Consider the following 15492-nt stretch of genomic DNA (forward strand, 5'->3'; position numbering starts at 1 on the left):
CGCAGAGAATACAAACACACACACACACGGCTAAGATAGAAGAAGCTCATGGAGGGAAAAGTCAAAGCGTCAAACTTGAAAGCCCTCTTTTCTAACTCTAAATAATTACCAACAAGCTTAAGTGTGTGTTTACTTTAATCAACCCTGAATACTTAAATAAAAATGGGTAAATTAAACCCTCCATGGCCCCCAAGTCTCCATTGCGGCTTTAATTTGTTCTCCCCCCTCTCTCCCCTCCAAGTCCAATAGTCCTCCTCCTATATCTAATCCTATCTCTCTCTCACATGCTTAACTATACCCGTTTATGCATCTATAAAAGCAAACCCTCTCTCTCTATCTTTCCCGTACATCCATCCAACTACATCTCTCTCTCTCTCTCTCTCTCTCTCTCTCTCTCTCTCTGTCTTTTCCTCCACCTCTCAAACTCGATCTCTCCCTCTAGTCTCTTTGGGGGAAGCAATCCATCAGAGGCTAGCTAGCTCTTTGTTCGAATCAATATATCAGTGTGTCTGTTTAGAGGTGCAAACGATAATGGATGTTAAGCCAGGAAGGGTTTCAGACACCACCAGAAACAGTAGTCATCATGAAGAAGATGAAGATGCTATGATGATGGACCTGCGAAGAGGGCCGTGGACGGTTGAGGAAGACCTTGCTCTCATGAATTACATTGCTAACCACGGCGAAGGTCGCTGGAACTCTCTTGCTCGCTGTGCAGGTATATATAATGATTTTTACTTACAATTTTAATCCTACTTTTGGTTGCTTTTCGTTTTGCTTATTATGAGTCTGGGTAGTGCTATTGCTGGGAAAGAGCCAAAGAACAAGTTGACAACGTGAATGAATAATGATCTGATCTCAACTTGGTATTTTTGGGACACTTTTAAAGAGTTTTAGTGCTCTTCTCTTTTGCTTCATGGAGATTTTTATTTTCTTCCATCAAGTGAAAATTTCCAAAGTGCCAATCAAGTAATTAATTCTTCCTTCCCATATATTTATCAGTTTAGATTTGCCTTGTGGGTTTCCATGAAAAGGATCAATTACATGGAGTGAAAGCTTCATCTTGCTTGAATTAGAAAGGTATTTCAAAATTAGTTAATTTGGAGGAGGATATGCTTGATTATTCACGATGATGATGGGGCATGTGAAATATAGATGTCCAAAATAGAATGAAAGCCTATATTGTTTGCAACCCATTAAAGCACATATCAGATAAAAGTATTGAAGAAAATGACATTTCTTTCTTGATCACAAACTTTCCCAAAATTTTGTTTTTCTTTTGCTTCATACACATGTCTAACAAATTTAAGTTGCAATTTGTAAACCCAGGTCTGAAAAGAACAGGAAAGAGCTGCAGATTAAGGTGGCTCAACTATCTCCGGCCAGACGTTCGACGTGGCAACATCACTCTCGAAGAACAGCTTCTCATTCTTGAGCTTCATTCTCGCTGGGGCAACCGGTAAGTGATAAAGCAGAGTCTTCTTCTTTTGGTTTTCCTTGAAATAAGTTAACCCTAATTTTAGTAAAAACTAAACGTTACGAGCTCTGTAATTTTCAGATGGTCCAAAATCGCACAGCACTTGCCCGGAAGGACTGACAATGAAATCAAAAACTACTGGAGGACTCGCGTGCAAAAACACGCCAAGCAGCTCAAGTGTGACGTCAACAGCAAGCAGTTCAAGGACACCATGCGCTACCTCTGGATGCCGAGACTGGTCGAGAGAATCCAAGCCGCCGCGTCCTCGGCCACCGCCACCACCGGAGCCTCTTCCTCTATCACAAATTCTGCGGCCAACGCTTATCATTTCAACAACAATAACGGCTTCCAGCCCGTGGCTTTACAACAGGCAACGGTCATTGGCAGTAACAATGACTTGGCCGGAAGTTACACCACTCCGGATAACTCGAGCACCGCGGCGTCGTCGGACTCGTTCGGGACTCAGGTTTCGCCGGTGTCGGAGCTGACCGACTATTACAGTAACATGTCGGTTAACAATAATGACGTCCCTAGTAGTCAAGCTACTCTGGATTACTTCCAAGCTACCAATCCTCATCACCAAGTCGGTTATCATGACTCAATGACCAGTCCATCTGGTTACTCATTCAATCAAGGAGGACTAAACAGCCATAGCTTTCAAGCTGCTTCGGCGCCGGAGCAAAACAACAACGGCCAGTGGGGCATGGACGGTGGGGACTTTTCGGACAATCTTTGGAACGTTGAGGAATCCGACATGTGGTTCTTACAGCAGCAACTCGGCAACATTTGATAAACAAAAAAACGTGAAGATACAACACGGGGGTGAAAGTGATACATTCATTGTAGAGAAATTTACACAAGTTAAAAGAGAAATAGAATGAACATGATAGATCTAATTGTGGATTAATATCAGTTTGTATTTTTCTTCCTTTTTTTGGGTGAGGAGATTTGTAATTTGAGATCTTAATTTATATTTTTTTTTTCATCTTTTATCAGTCTCATTCTTTAATTAAGTAGACTCTAGCTGTAATTATTCTTATTTTACTCTCTTCAGTCCAATTGTTTCAAGGCTGAGCCTCCTAGTTAGGTTATTGGGTTTGTCTTTTAATAGTAAAATCGATGTACTTTTAACTTACCAATAAGCGACTTGAATTGCTTACAATACCGTAACTTTTTTTTTTTTACCCTGCATGTTAACTGTGGTGTGTGATTGCATTATGGAAGCATGTAGGTGTGAGATATTTTTGTATTATAATATAAAAGAAGTGCATAATTGGTTCCACCATCTTTACTAATTAGTACATGTCCTTATTGCACTGTTACATAGATTTAAGTAAGTGCAAAACTTTTGAAACTCTCTTGTCCATGGGGCCTGAACCAGATTAAAGTCCCCCAATGTTCTAGATTGGCAAAAAAAGGAATTCCGCAATGATTTTCTATACGTGGTATAATAGGATTTGTGAACTTGTAACTTAAGTTAGCCATTAAGGACAACTTTCAAAAGTTAATTACTTGATTAATCGAGCTTTATCTTGTTTAAATCATCAAGGCCACGTCTTAGGCTTAGTACGATTCCAAATCTCCCCATTTGTTTTTTAATTTCCATCGTACGGAACGGAGACAATGTGCTTAATTAGAACCCATTAAGCTAGCTAGACATATGGTGCGTGACGTGTTTCCATATAGTCCAAATCTTTTAAGATAGATAACCTTGTGGAAAAACATTAATTATTCTCACAATAATCAAATATATTTTTGGAGAAAGTAGGAACATTTTTACTACCTTTATCTAGATACATATATACCACAACAAATTAAAAATAAGAAAACCGTTTAGAAAGAATTTTTTAGCCTTTACGGATGTAACAGTTAGCACGACACATACGTGTCATGACATTTGTTAGAGAACGTGCATAATTTTTTTATATTAGTTCGATGTATATGTATTTGCTTGTCCAGTGTAACAGTGTAACTATGTACATAGAATCCCAGTATTTCACAGTTGTAGCTTTCTCATTTGATTCTGCACGATGCAATAGAAAATGTAAAACATTCAGATTTTATATTATCTTGCCATCTAAGTATTTAGAACAAAATAATAATCAATCTGATAACTTGACATCGAAATAGGGTTGCGAAAATAACATAGTTGAATTAGGAGTATACTTAATGCATAATTGTATTGGTCTATCTAAATGACTAATTAGTCGAGTATTACTATCTAGTATCTAAAACGAAAATAGAAACAGGCCCCTTATCAATGTGCAAGAAAAAGAAATAGGTTTGGCACGTGCGAAGACGATAAAATCAATGAAAACGTGATGGAATAGTAAACCAGAGGGGGGTATGGCGGCGGGGAATCTTTGTAGGCCGCGTGCCCTTACGAGAAGCCATCCGTAATGGTCCCATGATAGGGAGGGTGTTAAGGAGCTGCCACGTGTGAATCAAATAAAAACGAAGATATTATTATTATTATACACCAAGGCTTCCTGGACAGAAGCACTGACAGCCGCAAGCCTTGAAACAAGTCCTTTACAGAAACCAGGTCCACGTATGACATAAAGATATACAGGCGCAATGTACCTAAAGGATTCTACTGTATTTTCCTACACCGTATTTGAGTGTGTACAACTGGACTCCACAATCGGGGTCTCCGTGACTTATCTTTCCGCCACGCGTTTACCTGTTTTTTCCCACTTCGATCCGGTTCAATGTAAGCCGGGGGGCTTCTATGATGAGCGGGACCCACTTGGACTTGTTTAGTCAGGGCCGTGGGACCATTTCGATCGGCTTACGTGGCTACTTGACTACACGTCTTTTCCCGGCTGTTGACTAGGGTTCTTAATCAGTTGGCCTTTCTTCTTCTACAAGGACTGAAGGACTTTGTTTATGTGTATCTGCAGGAGAACGGTTTGCGACTTGTAGCTAGTCCTATTAAGACCTACAAGTTCAAAGTTCTAAATTCTAAAGTTTTTGTCCTTCGCTTGAAAACGTGTGTATACAGAGAGATTTGTATATTCGTATACCGAATATAATTAAAATACAGCGTAACTTTATATGTAACTCTCACATATGATACATGCGTCGATCAAGTACCCCGGTATACATAACGTGGGAAACATGAATATTATTTGCATTGTAGTGTATAATGTTAGGAGCTTCTCTACGTTAAGGACAAGGTAGTTTTGACGGGTTGTATATGGCTTTAAGGCTATCTGAAAAGCCAGGGGGGATCAGTAGTGTTGCTTTCATCTAGCTAGGACCATCTGCAACATATGCATGGGATGCTTGGGGCCGAAAGTAATTATGTGTGCTGTCAATGTTAACAAGATACATACATTTCGATTTTGAACTCTCTTTCTTTCTGGGCGGAGCTAGCTAGTGTATAAGATATACAGTTTCTTACACATCACGTTTGTAATAGTGAAAGGAAAAGCTAGCTAGGGCGGACTACCCGAAGGAACAGTGAGAAAAGGGAGTGCTACTATTTCAAAGTTTTCAGCTCAGCCCGCCTTTAATTGACCATTCCTGTGCTCGAGCTCTATTTTCTTCATGCGACTGATTCTTCGTTTAAGGAAACCCTAACCCTATCCCTATCTAGATTCGACTTGAATACCTAGCTTTGTTCTATGTTGAATTCGAAGTAGGTACACAACCATGCATATATATATATATGTTTCTTCTTGCAAGGAGCCGTCATTTCTTAAGTGACCATGTTACTAATTTGCTTGCATTGTTTTCCATACTTATTAGCAGTAATTCATGATCAGCGTCCAAGTTCATACGTACATACTGCTTACGTATTCTTCTCCTACGATCTATCAAGTATTACATTCAAATGTTATAATTTGTTCAAGCTAGCGAAGCGAGTGAAAACATAGATATTTCGAACTTTCACCCGGAGTAGAAATTCTTTCAAGTTTCAACCATGATAGGTTTAGCTTGCAGCTCATTTTGCGCAATCTAGGGTACTTAGGCGAATAAACAGTTCTATAAATTACTTCAAAGAGGCTAAGATAGTGCTAATCGAATTGATAAGTAAGATCCGACACTTCTTGAAAGTTGAAGATTCATTTCACTATGGTCCGAGCAAACCTAGTTCATGAATCTGATCCTGGCAGCCTGTATGCAGCTTCGGGGAGATTGCAGATTTGATATTAGAAAATAGATGCTACCTAATTAAGATTAGAAACCCATCACATTTCCTAATGAAAACAAGAAAACAATTTCCTCTCCCTAAAGCAGCTCTTAAAACTTCCACAATTAGAGATGTCTTTTTGGGCCACAGACGTTGCTGTTGCTAATCACAATTCATCATAGGCAACCAACCACACGAAACCTTGGCCAACTATGCTCAAACATATTTCATCATTCCCAGGAAGACGTGCTCATACAGATGAATGAGATTTGAGAATCCCACATGGGATTTTAATTCCCAGGAACAACTGGACCACACCTCCCATACGTACACATCGATATATCAATCCAAAAAACAATGGAGCACAAATATATGTCATAGAACACACGAGAGATTTGGTGCGACCTTGATTCTTATCTTTACTATGATTTCCATTGCGTGAAGCTTTTGTGTTGAAAGCGAGGGTTCCTATATGTAATGTAAATGCTGCTCCCAACTTCAAGTTGTCAAAGCCCTAAGCACCACTAGTTTTGCTATTAGAGGGATTAATTAGTTTAACTTGTGTGTGATCTCTCTTGCTTATGGATTCATAAGCCTAAAATGTATAGAAGATCTTCCCAATCCGTAACATGTTAAGTAAGAGCCCTTGTTTGTGTTCTGGTTTTGATCTTATATGAGATATACATGTAATTAAGTTGATTAAATGAGAACTACGTACAATAATTGTGTTTTCATTCTGCCATTGTTCTAATCATGTGTGTTTTATCGATAACCATATTATCAAGGCTTAATTTGGTAAGGTTAACTAAGCGATTGGGGTTCATATTTGATCTAAGGTTCATGTCCATATACATACCTTTCAAGGAAAGAACCATAAACCTAGTTATTTTGATGTACGTATCGAGTACGTACTTAGTTTCATGATTATCCGAAAAATTCTAACAAAATCTTAAATTTCCGATAGAAAAAAGATATTATGTCATAAAGATACAATGTGTTGTAAATGTGTTGCTTAGATTAGAGCCATTTGGAATCTTACATCAGAAATGTGAAGAGTCACTTTTGGGTTATAAAAAATGGTACAACACAAACTAATGCCGAGACTTTTATTAAAACCTCATACCCGTTCCTCAACGGGTGGCTAAAGTATGAAAGTATCAGCTTTGTTGAACCCATGTGCATGTGTATCCGTTTTACGCTTCTCAACTTCTGCACAACACAATGCACTAGTAAGCCAAACTCCAGGTTTACTATCAGGAATTTTTTAAAATTATTTTTAGTGATTTTTAATTAAAAAAAAAAAGTGGTTATGTATTTTGTCTCAATTATTAATTAGCAAAGTGTACCAATATGTGTGTAGTTGTTTCCTACAACACTGGTTGTACAAAGATAAGTGAATTCATCAAGAACATTTTTTTTTTACTGGGAGTGAGATAACAAGCCACATCGGTTACATAAACGAGTTAGTTAGCTAGTGAAACATTCACCTAGTCAATGTTCGGATCGAGGTCCACGCGAGAGTGTCAGAGCAATTAAGCCAAGCTAACATCCAGTTGTAGGCACACGAATTTAGAGATCCCTCAAACCTGCTGGCCACAAACTGATGAGAATTGAGACTCAAACTCTAAACATGAGGGATACATGCATACGAAGCAGTTCGACCAACCTTACCACCTCGGGCGGTTAACAAGAAATGATTACAGTTTGAAATTTTTTCTTGTCTAAAAATGTACATTCTATATAATTAGAAGGTGTAAATTTTTCTGATGGAAAATTAAAAAGTGCAAGTTAACCTAAACCCACTATTAGATGCGTGAAGTAATATCTATATGGAGCTACTTGTCCAACAAAAATAATATCTGTATGGAGCTATATCATGATCCATTCTCATGACCTCAGTCGTCTATAATTTGGATAAGGCCAAATACAAACTTTTGTTATCTTGAGCAACATGCTATAAACTTTGCCAAATTAAGTGAATTTGTATCGAGGAGCTCTCCTTGTCTTACAAGCATTGCCGACCATGATCCAGAATATGGTGTTTGATTCAGTTGATGTACTTGATTGATTTACCATGCTAAATTGATATTACTGTAGCTACCATTACTTATAAGCGTGTGAATGAGGAATGTTGTCTCATGCCTACAGTTCTTGAACTTGAAAAATTAAACGACTAGTGTGGGACACAAAATGTCATATAAATGTTAACTAAATCTTAACTTCATTCGTGTGATTTAGTTGAAAAACATATACATCCAAATATGACTGTGATCAAAATTTATGTACAAGTAAAGTATAATTGTTACTAGCTTATGGAAGCTGCTTATGAATCGTGAATTGATTGGCACGATAAGGTGTTTATCAAACAATGTTCGACTCTTGATCACTCCGCTAGTTGAACGAAATTTCACATACGATAGGTTGATGATTAAAAAACAAAAAGTATATAAATTTGATTCAAAGGGCACTTCCGATCGAGTTTCTAGAAATAATATGGGATATATTGTTCCTCAATCGATTGATTATCATGACGACTTAAGCTAGCAAATTGGGTTAAATGGCAAGTATAATAAGCTTAACCCAATACTTAATACCATGGATTCAAGTCATTCAACAATGGAAGTGTATTAGAAATATTAATCAATGATTATAAGTGAGCTTAGCAGCCAAGTGCCTTGACTGGAATCGCCTATTAGAAACTCTAAATTATGTATAATCACACGTAAAACACGGGGGTCAAGCTACTCGGAAACTTTTTCTCGATGGTCTTCTTCTTCGATCAATCTTCATATTATATGCAATTGAGATTAGTGGCTTCCGGCAAGAGTGTGACATCATTCTAATAGGATTGTAGTGTGACACGCAAATCAAAGGCCAGAACAGTTCTCGATCGGAAAAGTAGAGCACCTCAGCAGCACTGAACTTAGGACTAATAGGATTGTAGTATTAGTTTTGCAATGACATTGTTCCGGAAATGATTGATATGTTTCAAATATTGTTACCAATTTTGAGTATCAAAACGTTATGAGGTGACATTTGATCTTCAAGTTGGTTTCGAATTTCTTTTAAATTTGCTTGCTCTAAGGATGATATGTGCACTACACGATACACTGCTCGGAAAGATTATTATGAAGTCTTGTAGAACGAAATTGTAACAATAATGAGGTAACGTAAAGTTTGGATACAGTTTTACTTTTCTTCACACTTGTTATATACAAATATGTAATTTTTCAATGTAATGGTGCTTGATTGTGCTCATGTTTAGGTCTCTTGTATGACGCTATTTTGGCCTTTGCTTATCTATAAATATATTTCATTTCCTCACAAAAAAAAGTAACATGGTGGGTGATTTAGTCAGTAGCTAGACGAACAACTTTATTTATTACAGAAATGAGTTGAGTTACTTTGTTTTCAACCGTCAAATTTATATCCAATAGTGATTGAGCATTTGAGCATAATTTCTTTAGTTAGAGTTGCTGATATAACCGAAATGCTGGGTCCGACACGACCCGAGTTGTGGGCCTAGGTCCGGAAGCCGCATGGATCTGGACATCCAAAAACGTCCTAGCCATAAATCTTTTCTAGCCCAAAGTCCAACAGTCTATACAACAAAAACAGCCGAGCTAGATCCAAGGCCCATACTCAATCCCCACAACCTAAGCAACCGGACTATTTACAATACAATACAACAAAGAGATCCATTTAAAATTTATACTCCAAGACCAAGTTTGAAAAGTCAAACTATTCCCTGGCCCCCTTAGTCGCCGTCAGATATTTCCATTACAAACGTTACAAAAAACGTGCGGGATTTGTTGGCATAGTTATCCAGTCCAGGACTCCAACACACACGTTATGTTGACCGTTGCTCCCTTCAGATTTTTTTTTTGACCCAAACAGATTTTTCCCCGTCACTGTTTCAACCTCGCAAACCCACCAAACACCCCGCCACGTCACACAAAACGCGAACCCCCATCGCGCGCTTTATTCATTTCCTCTCATTTTTTACCAAGGGCCCCACAACCGACTATCTGATCCATCTCATAAATGAATAGCACAAAGACCTTCCCAACCCCGCTCGCCCATCAGACTTTTTCACCAACAACCCTCACGTGCAGGGCTATTATCGTACTTCCATCCTTTCATAGCGACCTTTCTCTTTTCCCTCTTGCTTATAAAACACCCAAACGCTGAACCGCAATTCTGCACCTTCATTTTGAAAACCACAACTCTCTCTCTCTCTCTCTCTCTCTCTCTCTCTCTCTCTCTCTCTCAGATCAACTGTAAGTAAATCTCCATTTTCTATTTTCCTCAAGCTTTTAATCTTAAATTTATTTTATTTATCTGGCAATTGTTGGATATATTTACAATATTTTTCAGCTCTGTTACTTCTAATTTTTCCGAGATTAACAGAAGCAAAATCACCTAAATTTACGATTTAATTTGTTAAAAAAAAAAAGAAGAAAAAAAGAGGTGAAAATTTGAGTCAGTGTGATATATACTAGGATGAGCAGTAGCAATTGTATTGGAATTTGTACCATGAGGCCCTGTTGTAGAATTCTGATGGGCTATGGCTACAGAAGCTACCGTAGCGCTTCGGTTTTCGGTTCTCAGGGACCGAAATCGAGCGGTGCGGTTGTTGATTTGGTGAAATTACGATCTACGAGTCGGTTCGGTAGCTGTAGTGGTGAGAGTGTAGGGTACATAAGTGGAATTGATCCGAATCGGAGAGGTTTTAATGTTTCTGATTCGGATTGGGGTCGTCAGCCTAGGGTTGGTAATGTTGGTGTAAATAGAGTTAAGAGGGGTGTTTTAGTGATAAGGAATGTGGCGTCGGATTTTAGGAACCACTCGACCTCGGTGGATAGTCAGGTTAATGGGAAGTCCTTTGAGAGTATTTATATTCAAGGTGGCTTGAATGTGAAACCTTTGGTGATAGAGAGAATTGAGACGGGGAATGGTGATGTGGTTAAAGAAGAGGAGTCTAGGGTAGAGGTTAATGGCTCAAATGTGAATGTAAATATAGGTGGTACCGAGGGTTTGAATGACTCCAGAGCTGAGAGAGAGTTGTCTGAAATTGAAAAGGAGGCGTGGGGATTGCTTCGAGATTCGGTCGTTGAGTATTGTGGGAATCCGGTGGGAACTCTGGCTGCTATTGATCCGGCGGACAAGACGCCGCTCAATTATGATCAGGTCTTTATTCGAGATTTCGTCCCATCGGCACTCGCTTTCTTGCTCAATGGAGAAGCTGAGATTGTCAAGAACTTTCTGCTTCACACTTTGCAGTTACAGGTAATGTCTGGCGTCTCAATTTTATATCTATAGTTGCTGCAGCTTGGCTATTTACTATGAAGTGATTTTCATTTCCCATGTGGATCATGTGGTTGTGACAGTTGATGATGTATGATATCTGATAATATCTTGAGAAATCTCGCTGATCAAAATGCCTGATGCAACTGAATGACTTTATCTTTCAGCTGACTTTTGTCCTACAAGAAATGTGCTACACAGAATCTATGTTTTACAAAATGGGATAAAAAGATAAATCTATCTGTTGCATTAATCAAATATCATTGAGCATGTGGAAGTCTCTTTTTGCCTTCAGTATTATGACAATATCAACTTAGTAAAATTGACAGTGGTCTGGTTTATCTTTTTTTCTTTTTTTTTTTTGAAAGCACAGCAGTGACATTCAGATGCTGAACACTGTTAAGTATAAAGTATTAGTAGAGATAATGCTGTAAACTCTTTTGCTCCTGAGAAAAGCTGAAAATGTCTTGAATCCAATGCTAATGCAACTTTGTTGCTAGAGTCAGAATTCAATATTTTATAAAATGGGATCAGGAATGTCTGCACTTGGCGTCAAATATGTGTTTGTGTGGATGTCTCTTTTTGCCTTCAAAATTTCTTATGGCATTGGCATTGTTCTGGTTTATCCTGTTGTTTACAAGCAAAAGTTAATTGCAGATGGTGACCATTGTTAAGTGTTAATTTGGGAATGACATGAATTTTTCTGCTTTCTGGGAAAAGTTCTTCAATCCAATGCTAATTCAACTTTGTTGCTAGAGTAACTTCAGATGTCCATCAATTCTTATAAGGAAATTTTACCAGTTTAAGTAAAACATTGTGATATGCTGTGGTGTTGTGAGAGTAGGACTTGCCATGGCCTTGTAGTTTGTTTTAGGTATTATGGTACCTCATTGAGGACTGGACGTTTTCATGACATCTTACTCAAGTACTTGTTTTTGTTGTTTTTTAGAGCTGGGAAAAGACAGTTGACTGTTACAGCCCTGGGCAAGGGTTGATGCCGGCAAGCTTTAAAGTTAAAACTGCTCCTCTTGATGGAAGTGATGGAAAATTTGAGGAAGTATTAGATCCTGACTTTGGTGAATCGGCCATTGGACGTGTTGCACCAGTTGATTCAGGTAACCTCACTGTTTTTTTTTTTCTTCTAGTTATGATGCGTAAGGTACTACTTAAGTTATATTGGATTGCTACACTGCTGCCCACGATTGGTGCTTGAGTGCTGCATATTCATTTTGTTTAGTTATTATTTCACTTCATTGATTACGGGCCAAGTGTGGCATTATATAGGTTATGAGAAAATTGGCTTCATAGACGACTTATAATTGCACTACTTTGACAGGTTTGTGGTGGATCATTATGTTGAGAGCTTATGGAAAGATCACTGGTGACTATACATTACAAGAACGGGTGGATGTCCAGACAGGCATAAGACTGATTCTTAATCTCTGTTTAACTGATGGATTTGACATGTTTCCTACCCTGCTAGTCACCGATGGTTCCTGTATGATTGACAGACGGATGGGTATTCATGGACACCCCCTTGAAATCCAAGTAAGTTGAAAATGGTTATGTTCTCATACCTTGTTGGTTTTCTTCATAAAATAGTCACCCTGTTTCTAAAATCAAATATTTCTTAGGAGAAAAAGCAATTCTTAATTTTTTTTTTAGACCACATCAGACGCATTGAATGGATTTGATCAGATGCTTTTGTAAGGATGGTGCTCTAGGAAACTGGATAGAGTATATCTCTCATGCATGTTCCCTTTCTCATTGTTGTGTGTTTGTATGTACTTATAAAATCTTAATTTGCAGGCATTATTTTACTCAGCTCTACGCTGCTCCCGTGAAATGCTCATTGTCAACGATGGAACAAAAAATTTGGTGGCTGCTGTCAACAATCGACTTAGTGCACTTTCTTTCCACATCAGAGAGTATTATTGGGTGGATATGAAGAAGATCAATGAGATTTACCGTTATAAGACAGAGGAGTATTCTACAGATGCCATCAACAAGTTCAATATCTATCCAGATCAAATTCCTTCTTGGTTAGTTGACTGGATTCCTGATGAAGGTGGTTACCTCATTGGCAATTTGCAACCGGCCCATATGGATTTTAGGTTCTTCACTCTTGGAAATCTTTGGTCCATTGTATCATCTCTTGGTACCCAACAACAGAATGAGGGTATTTTGAATTTGATGGAGACCAAATGGGATGATTTCGTGGCACAAATGCCTCTTAAGATCTGTTACCCTGCCATGGAGTATGAAGAATGGCGTATAATTACTGGTGCTGACCCAAAGAATACGTGAGACTCTAAACTTTACATTCTTTATTCCTTTTGGTCAGTTCTCTGATTGTGAGCATAACCTTATTCTCGTGAGTGATATTTTTTGCTTATGCACTTATTGTCTTCAATCGCAGGCCATGGTCATATCATAATGGCGGATCTTGGCCAACACTCCTATGGCAGGTGATAATTTACAAAAAGAGTTATTTCATATTGTTTTCGTTCTTTTTTCTTCTTTTAAGAAATGGTTTACATAATTGTGAGAGTTATTGGACAAGAAAATATTGAAAGACAATTGTGGGAGTACAGGAATTAGCAGAATAACCTATCAAAGTTCCATAGGTTTTAAAATGATTTTCATTTGCTTCTATATATACCATTTGCTTCTACCTAATTACCTGTTTTGTGTTGTCTTAGTTCACATTGGCCTGCATCAAGATGGGAAAGACAGAATTGGCAGAAAAGGCAGTTGCCTTGGCAGAGAAGAGGCTTTCTATAGATCATTGGCCTGAATATTATGATACCAAAAATGGGAGATTTATAGGCAAGCAATCCCGACTTCACCAGACATGGACAATTGCCGGTTACCTAACTTCAAAAATGCTCTTGGAGAACCCAGAGAAGGCATCACTCTTGTTCTGGGAAGAGGATTATGAACTTCTCGAGACTTGTGTCTGTGCCCTCAACAAAACCAGTCGAAAGAAGTGTTCACGAAGGTCTCAGATTCAGGTCTAGCCACAAGTACATCTTTATGCTTATTGTGGGCACCTAATCAAACCGCGTAAGTGCATCCCGAAGCTCAAAGACAATGTTTTTTTTTTAGCCGACTTAGTTCTCTCTAACAGCCAGTATGTGTAAGATAAATAATTCTGTTGAACATACATTGAAGTAGAGACTGATTGTAATGTATTGATGGAAGGCCGAGTTTTATTAGAGCCTTCAGCCCATCGGAAACTGTAGGGGCTTGACAATTTGTCAATTTCATGTATCACGCATGTTGTTAAAATATTATTTCATTTATCATTATTACCTATAATTTCGCTTTCGGGTCAGAAATTTTCTTCAGCTGGAAGATAAGTTATCTTTAGTCTGGAAACCACATCAGAAGTTCAGGGCGATGTTCATCTGACCATTTTGATTTTCAATCGTTCGACTACTTTTACTCATTTTTGGTCACAATCTCAGTTCTCCCTCGATATAGATTGAGATCGATCGATGATGGCCTCCTTCAATGTATGATGTTTTTCTCAATCATCTGAGTATAACTATCTAGCTTATTAGTGACAAATGCAACTCTGAAACTGAGACTACCCAAGTTCAAATAGAAAGTTGAGCTTTGTCTAAACCCGCTTCTCGCTCTTTGGCTGGAGTTGCAGGAAGCACTTTGGGGCCACATTCCTGGTTTTTCTAGGAAATTACTCCACTCTAGCTAGGAGTGTCATCTATATGTACACACAATAATGTGTATATACTGTTTATAAAACATTTTCTTCTTGATCTGTACTGTTTACACATCATATCCCAAATGATCGATTTAGGTTAGGTTCGTGCATCCCTGAATTTTATCATCAAATCTGGGTGCAGTATCAGAGCCAATATAGGGATGTTAGGGCAGTCACAGTTAATAGCAAAGTTTTTTACTTTCAGTTCTGGTTTTATGAAATATGAACGAAAAAAAAAATTAGCCATTTTATAGTTGGTTTGAGAATGATTGTGGCGCATTCTGGACCATAGAAGGAAGCAGGACAGAGATTTAGTGGCTGGGAAAGAAGGATCGTAGCAAGTACGTCGGCTACCAGATATTGTAATATCATCTTAGGATACCCTGCTCCAGAGAAACAACTATATGGGGGTCCATTTTTTTGTACAATGATTTCTTTGATTTGAGAATCCGACCCAGAAGCCGTGCACGGTATTAGTTGTATAGGGTCGTGTTGCTTCAAAAATTTCGGTAACAACAGCATTTTGAAACCAAGAAAAATGAGAATTTTACCAACCAAGTTTTTGAATCTTTTTTTTCTTTCTAATCTTTGGTCTGTATTGCTCCTTGAGCTTTCCTCTTTTCTATGAATATTCATTTACAAAAGAAAATAAATAAATAACGTGCTGCATAGCCATACTCATTACTTCCATTCATGATCAGAATTATAAAAACTCTAATGTGTTTGGAGTTTAAACCTCATTGAACTTGTTTCACTTCACACAGAACTTGGCCGTTACTATTTGATGTATCATTTTCGGGTGCCATCATTTCCAGGTCATTTACATGGGTGTTTATAGTAACAATA

The 15492-nt window shown here is 38.1% G+C and overlaps 2 protein-coding genes across 2 annotated transcripts; both read left to right on the forward strand.

Annotated features, from left to right (window-relative positions):
• The first annotated feature begins 502 nt into the window (after positions 1 to 502).
• Positions 503 to 2461, forward strand: LOC101295899. Its single transcript, XM_004294994.1, has 3 exons — positions 503 to 715; positions 1327 to 1456; positions 1556 to 2461. The coding sequence occupies exons 1-3, from the start codon at positions 532 to 534 to the stop codon at positions 2262 to 2264; spliced, it is 1023 nt and encodes a 340-aa protein (XP_004295042.1). The 5' UTR covers positions 503 to 531; the 3' UTR covers positions 2265 to 2461.
• A 7505-nt stretch (positions 2462 to 9966) lies between these two features.
• LOC101296189 lies at positions 9967 to 14226 on the forward strand. The gene is made up of 6 exons (XM_004294995.1): positions 9967 to 10901; positions 11869 to 12034; positions 12256 to 12467; positions 12729 to 13222; positions 13339 to 13387; positions 13622 to 14226. The coding sequence occupies exons 1-6, from the start codon at positions 10116 to 10118 to the stop codon at positions 13937 to 13939; spliced, it is 2025 nt and encodes a 674-aa protein (XP_004295043.1). The 5' UTR covers positions 9967 to 10115; the 3' UTR covers positions 13940 to 14226.
• The last annotated feature ends 1266 nt before the right edge of the window (positions 14227 to 15492 follow it).

Source organism: Fragaria vesca, linkage group LG3 (assembly GCF_000184155.1).
Source record: "Fragaria vesca subsp. vesca linkage group LG3, FraVesHawaii_1.0, whole genome shotgun sequence".
Taxonomy (NCBI): domain Eukaryota; kingdom Viridiplantae; phylum Streptophyta; class Magnoliopsida; order Rosales; family Rosaceae; genus Fragaria; species Fragaria vesca.

Excerpts from the sequence above, each read along its gene's own strand:
- LOC101295899 (XM_004294994.1), top strand. The coding sequence starts at position 532 with ATGGATGTTAAGCCAGGAAGGGTTTCAGACACCACCAGAAACAGTAGT. Across the intron at positions 716-1,326 it reads CTCTCTTGCTCGCTGTGCAG|GTCTGAAAAGAACAGGAAAG; the intron begins GTATATATAATG and ends TTGTAAACCCAG. Across the intron at positions 1,457-1,555 it reads CATTCTCGCTGGGGCAACCG|ATGGTCCAAAATCGCACAGC; the intron begins GTAAGTGATAAA and ends TGTAATTTTCAG.
- LOC101296189 (XM_004294995.1), top strand. The coding sequence starts at position 10,116 with ATGAGCAGTAGCAATTGTATTGGAATTTGTACCATGAGGCCCTGTTGT. Across the intron at positions 10,902-11,868 it reads TTCACACTTTGCAGTTACAG|AGCTGGGAAAAGACAGTTGA; the intron begins GTAATGTCTGGC and ends GTTGTTTTTTAG. Across the intron at positions 12,468-12,728 it reads GACACCCCCTTGAAATCCAA|GCATTATTTTACTCAGCTCT; the intron begins GTAAGTTGAAAA and ends CTTAATTTGCAG.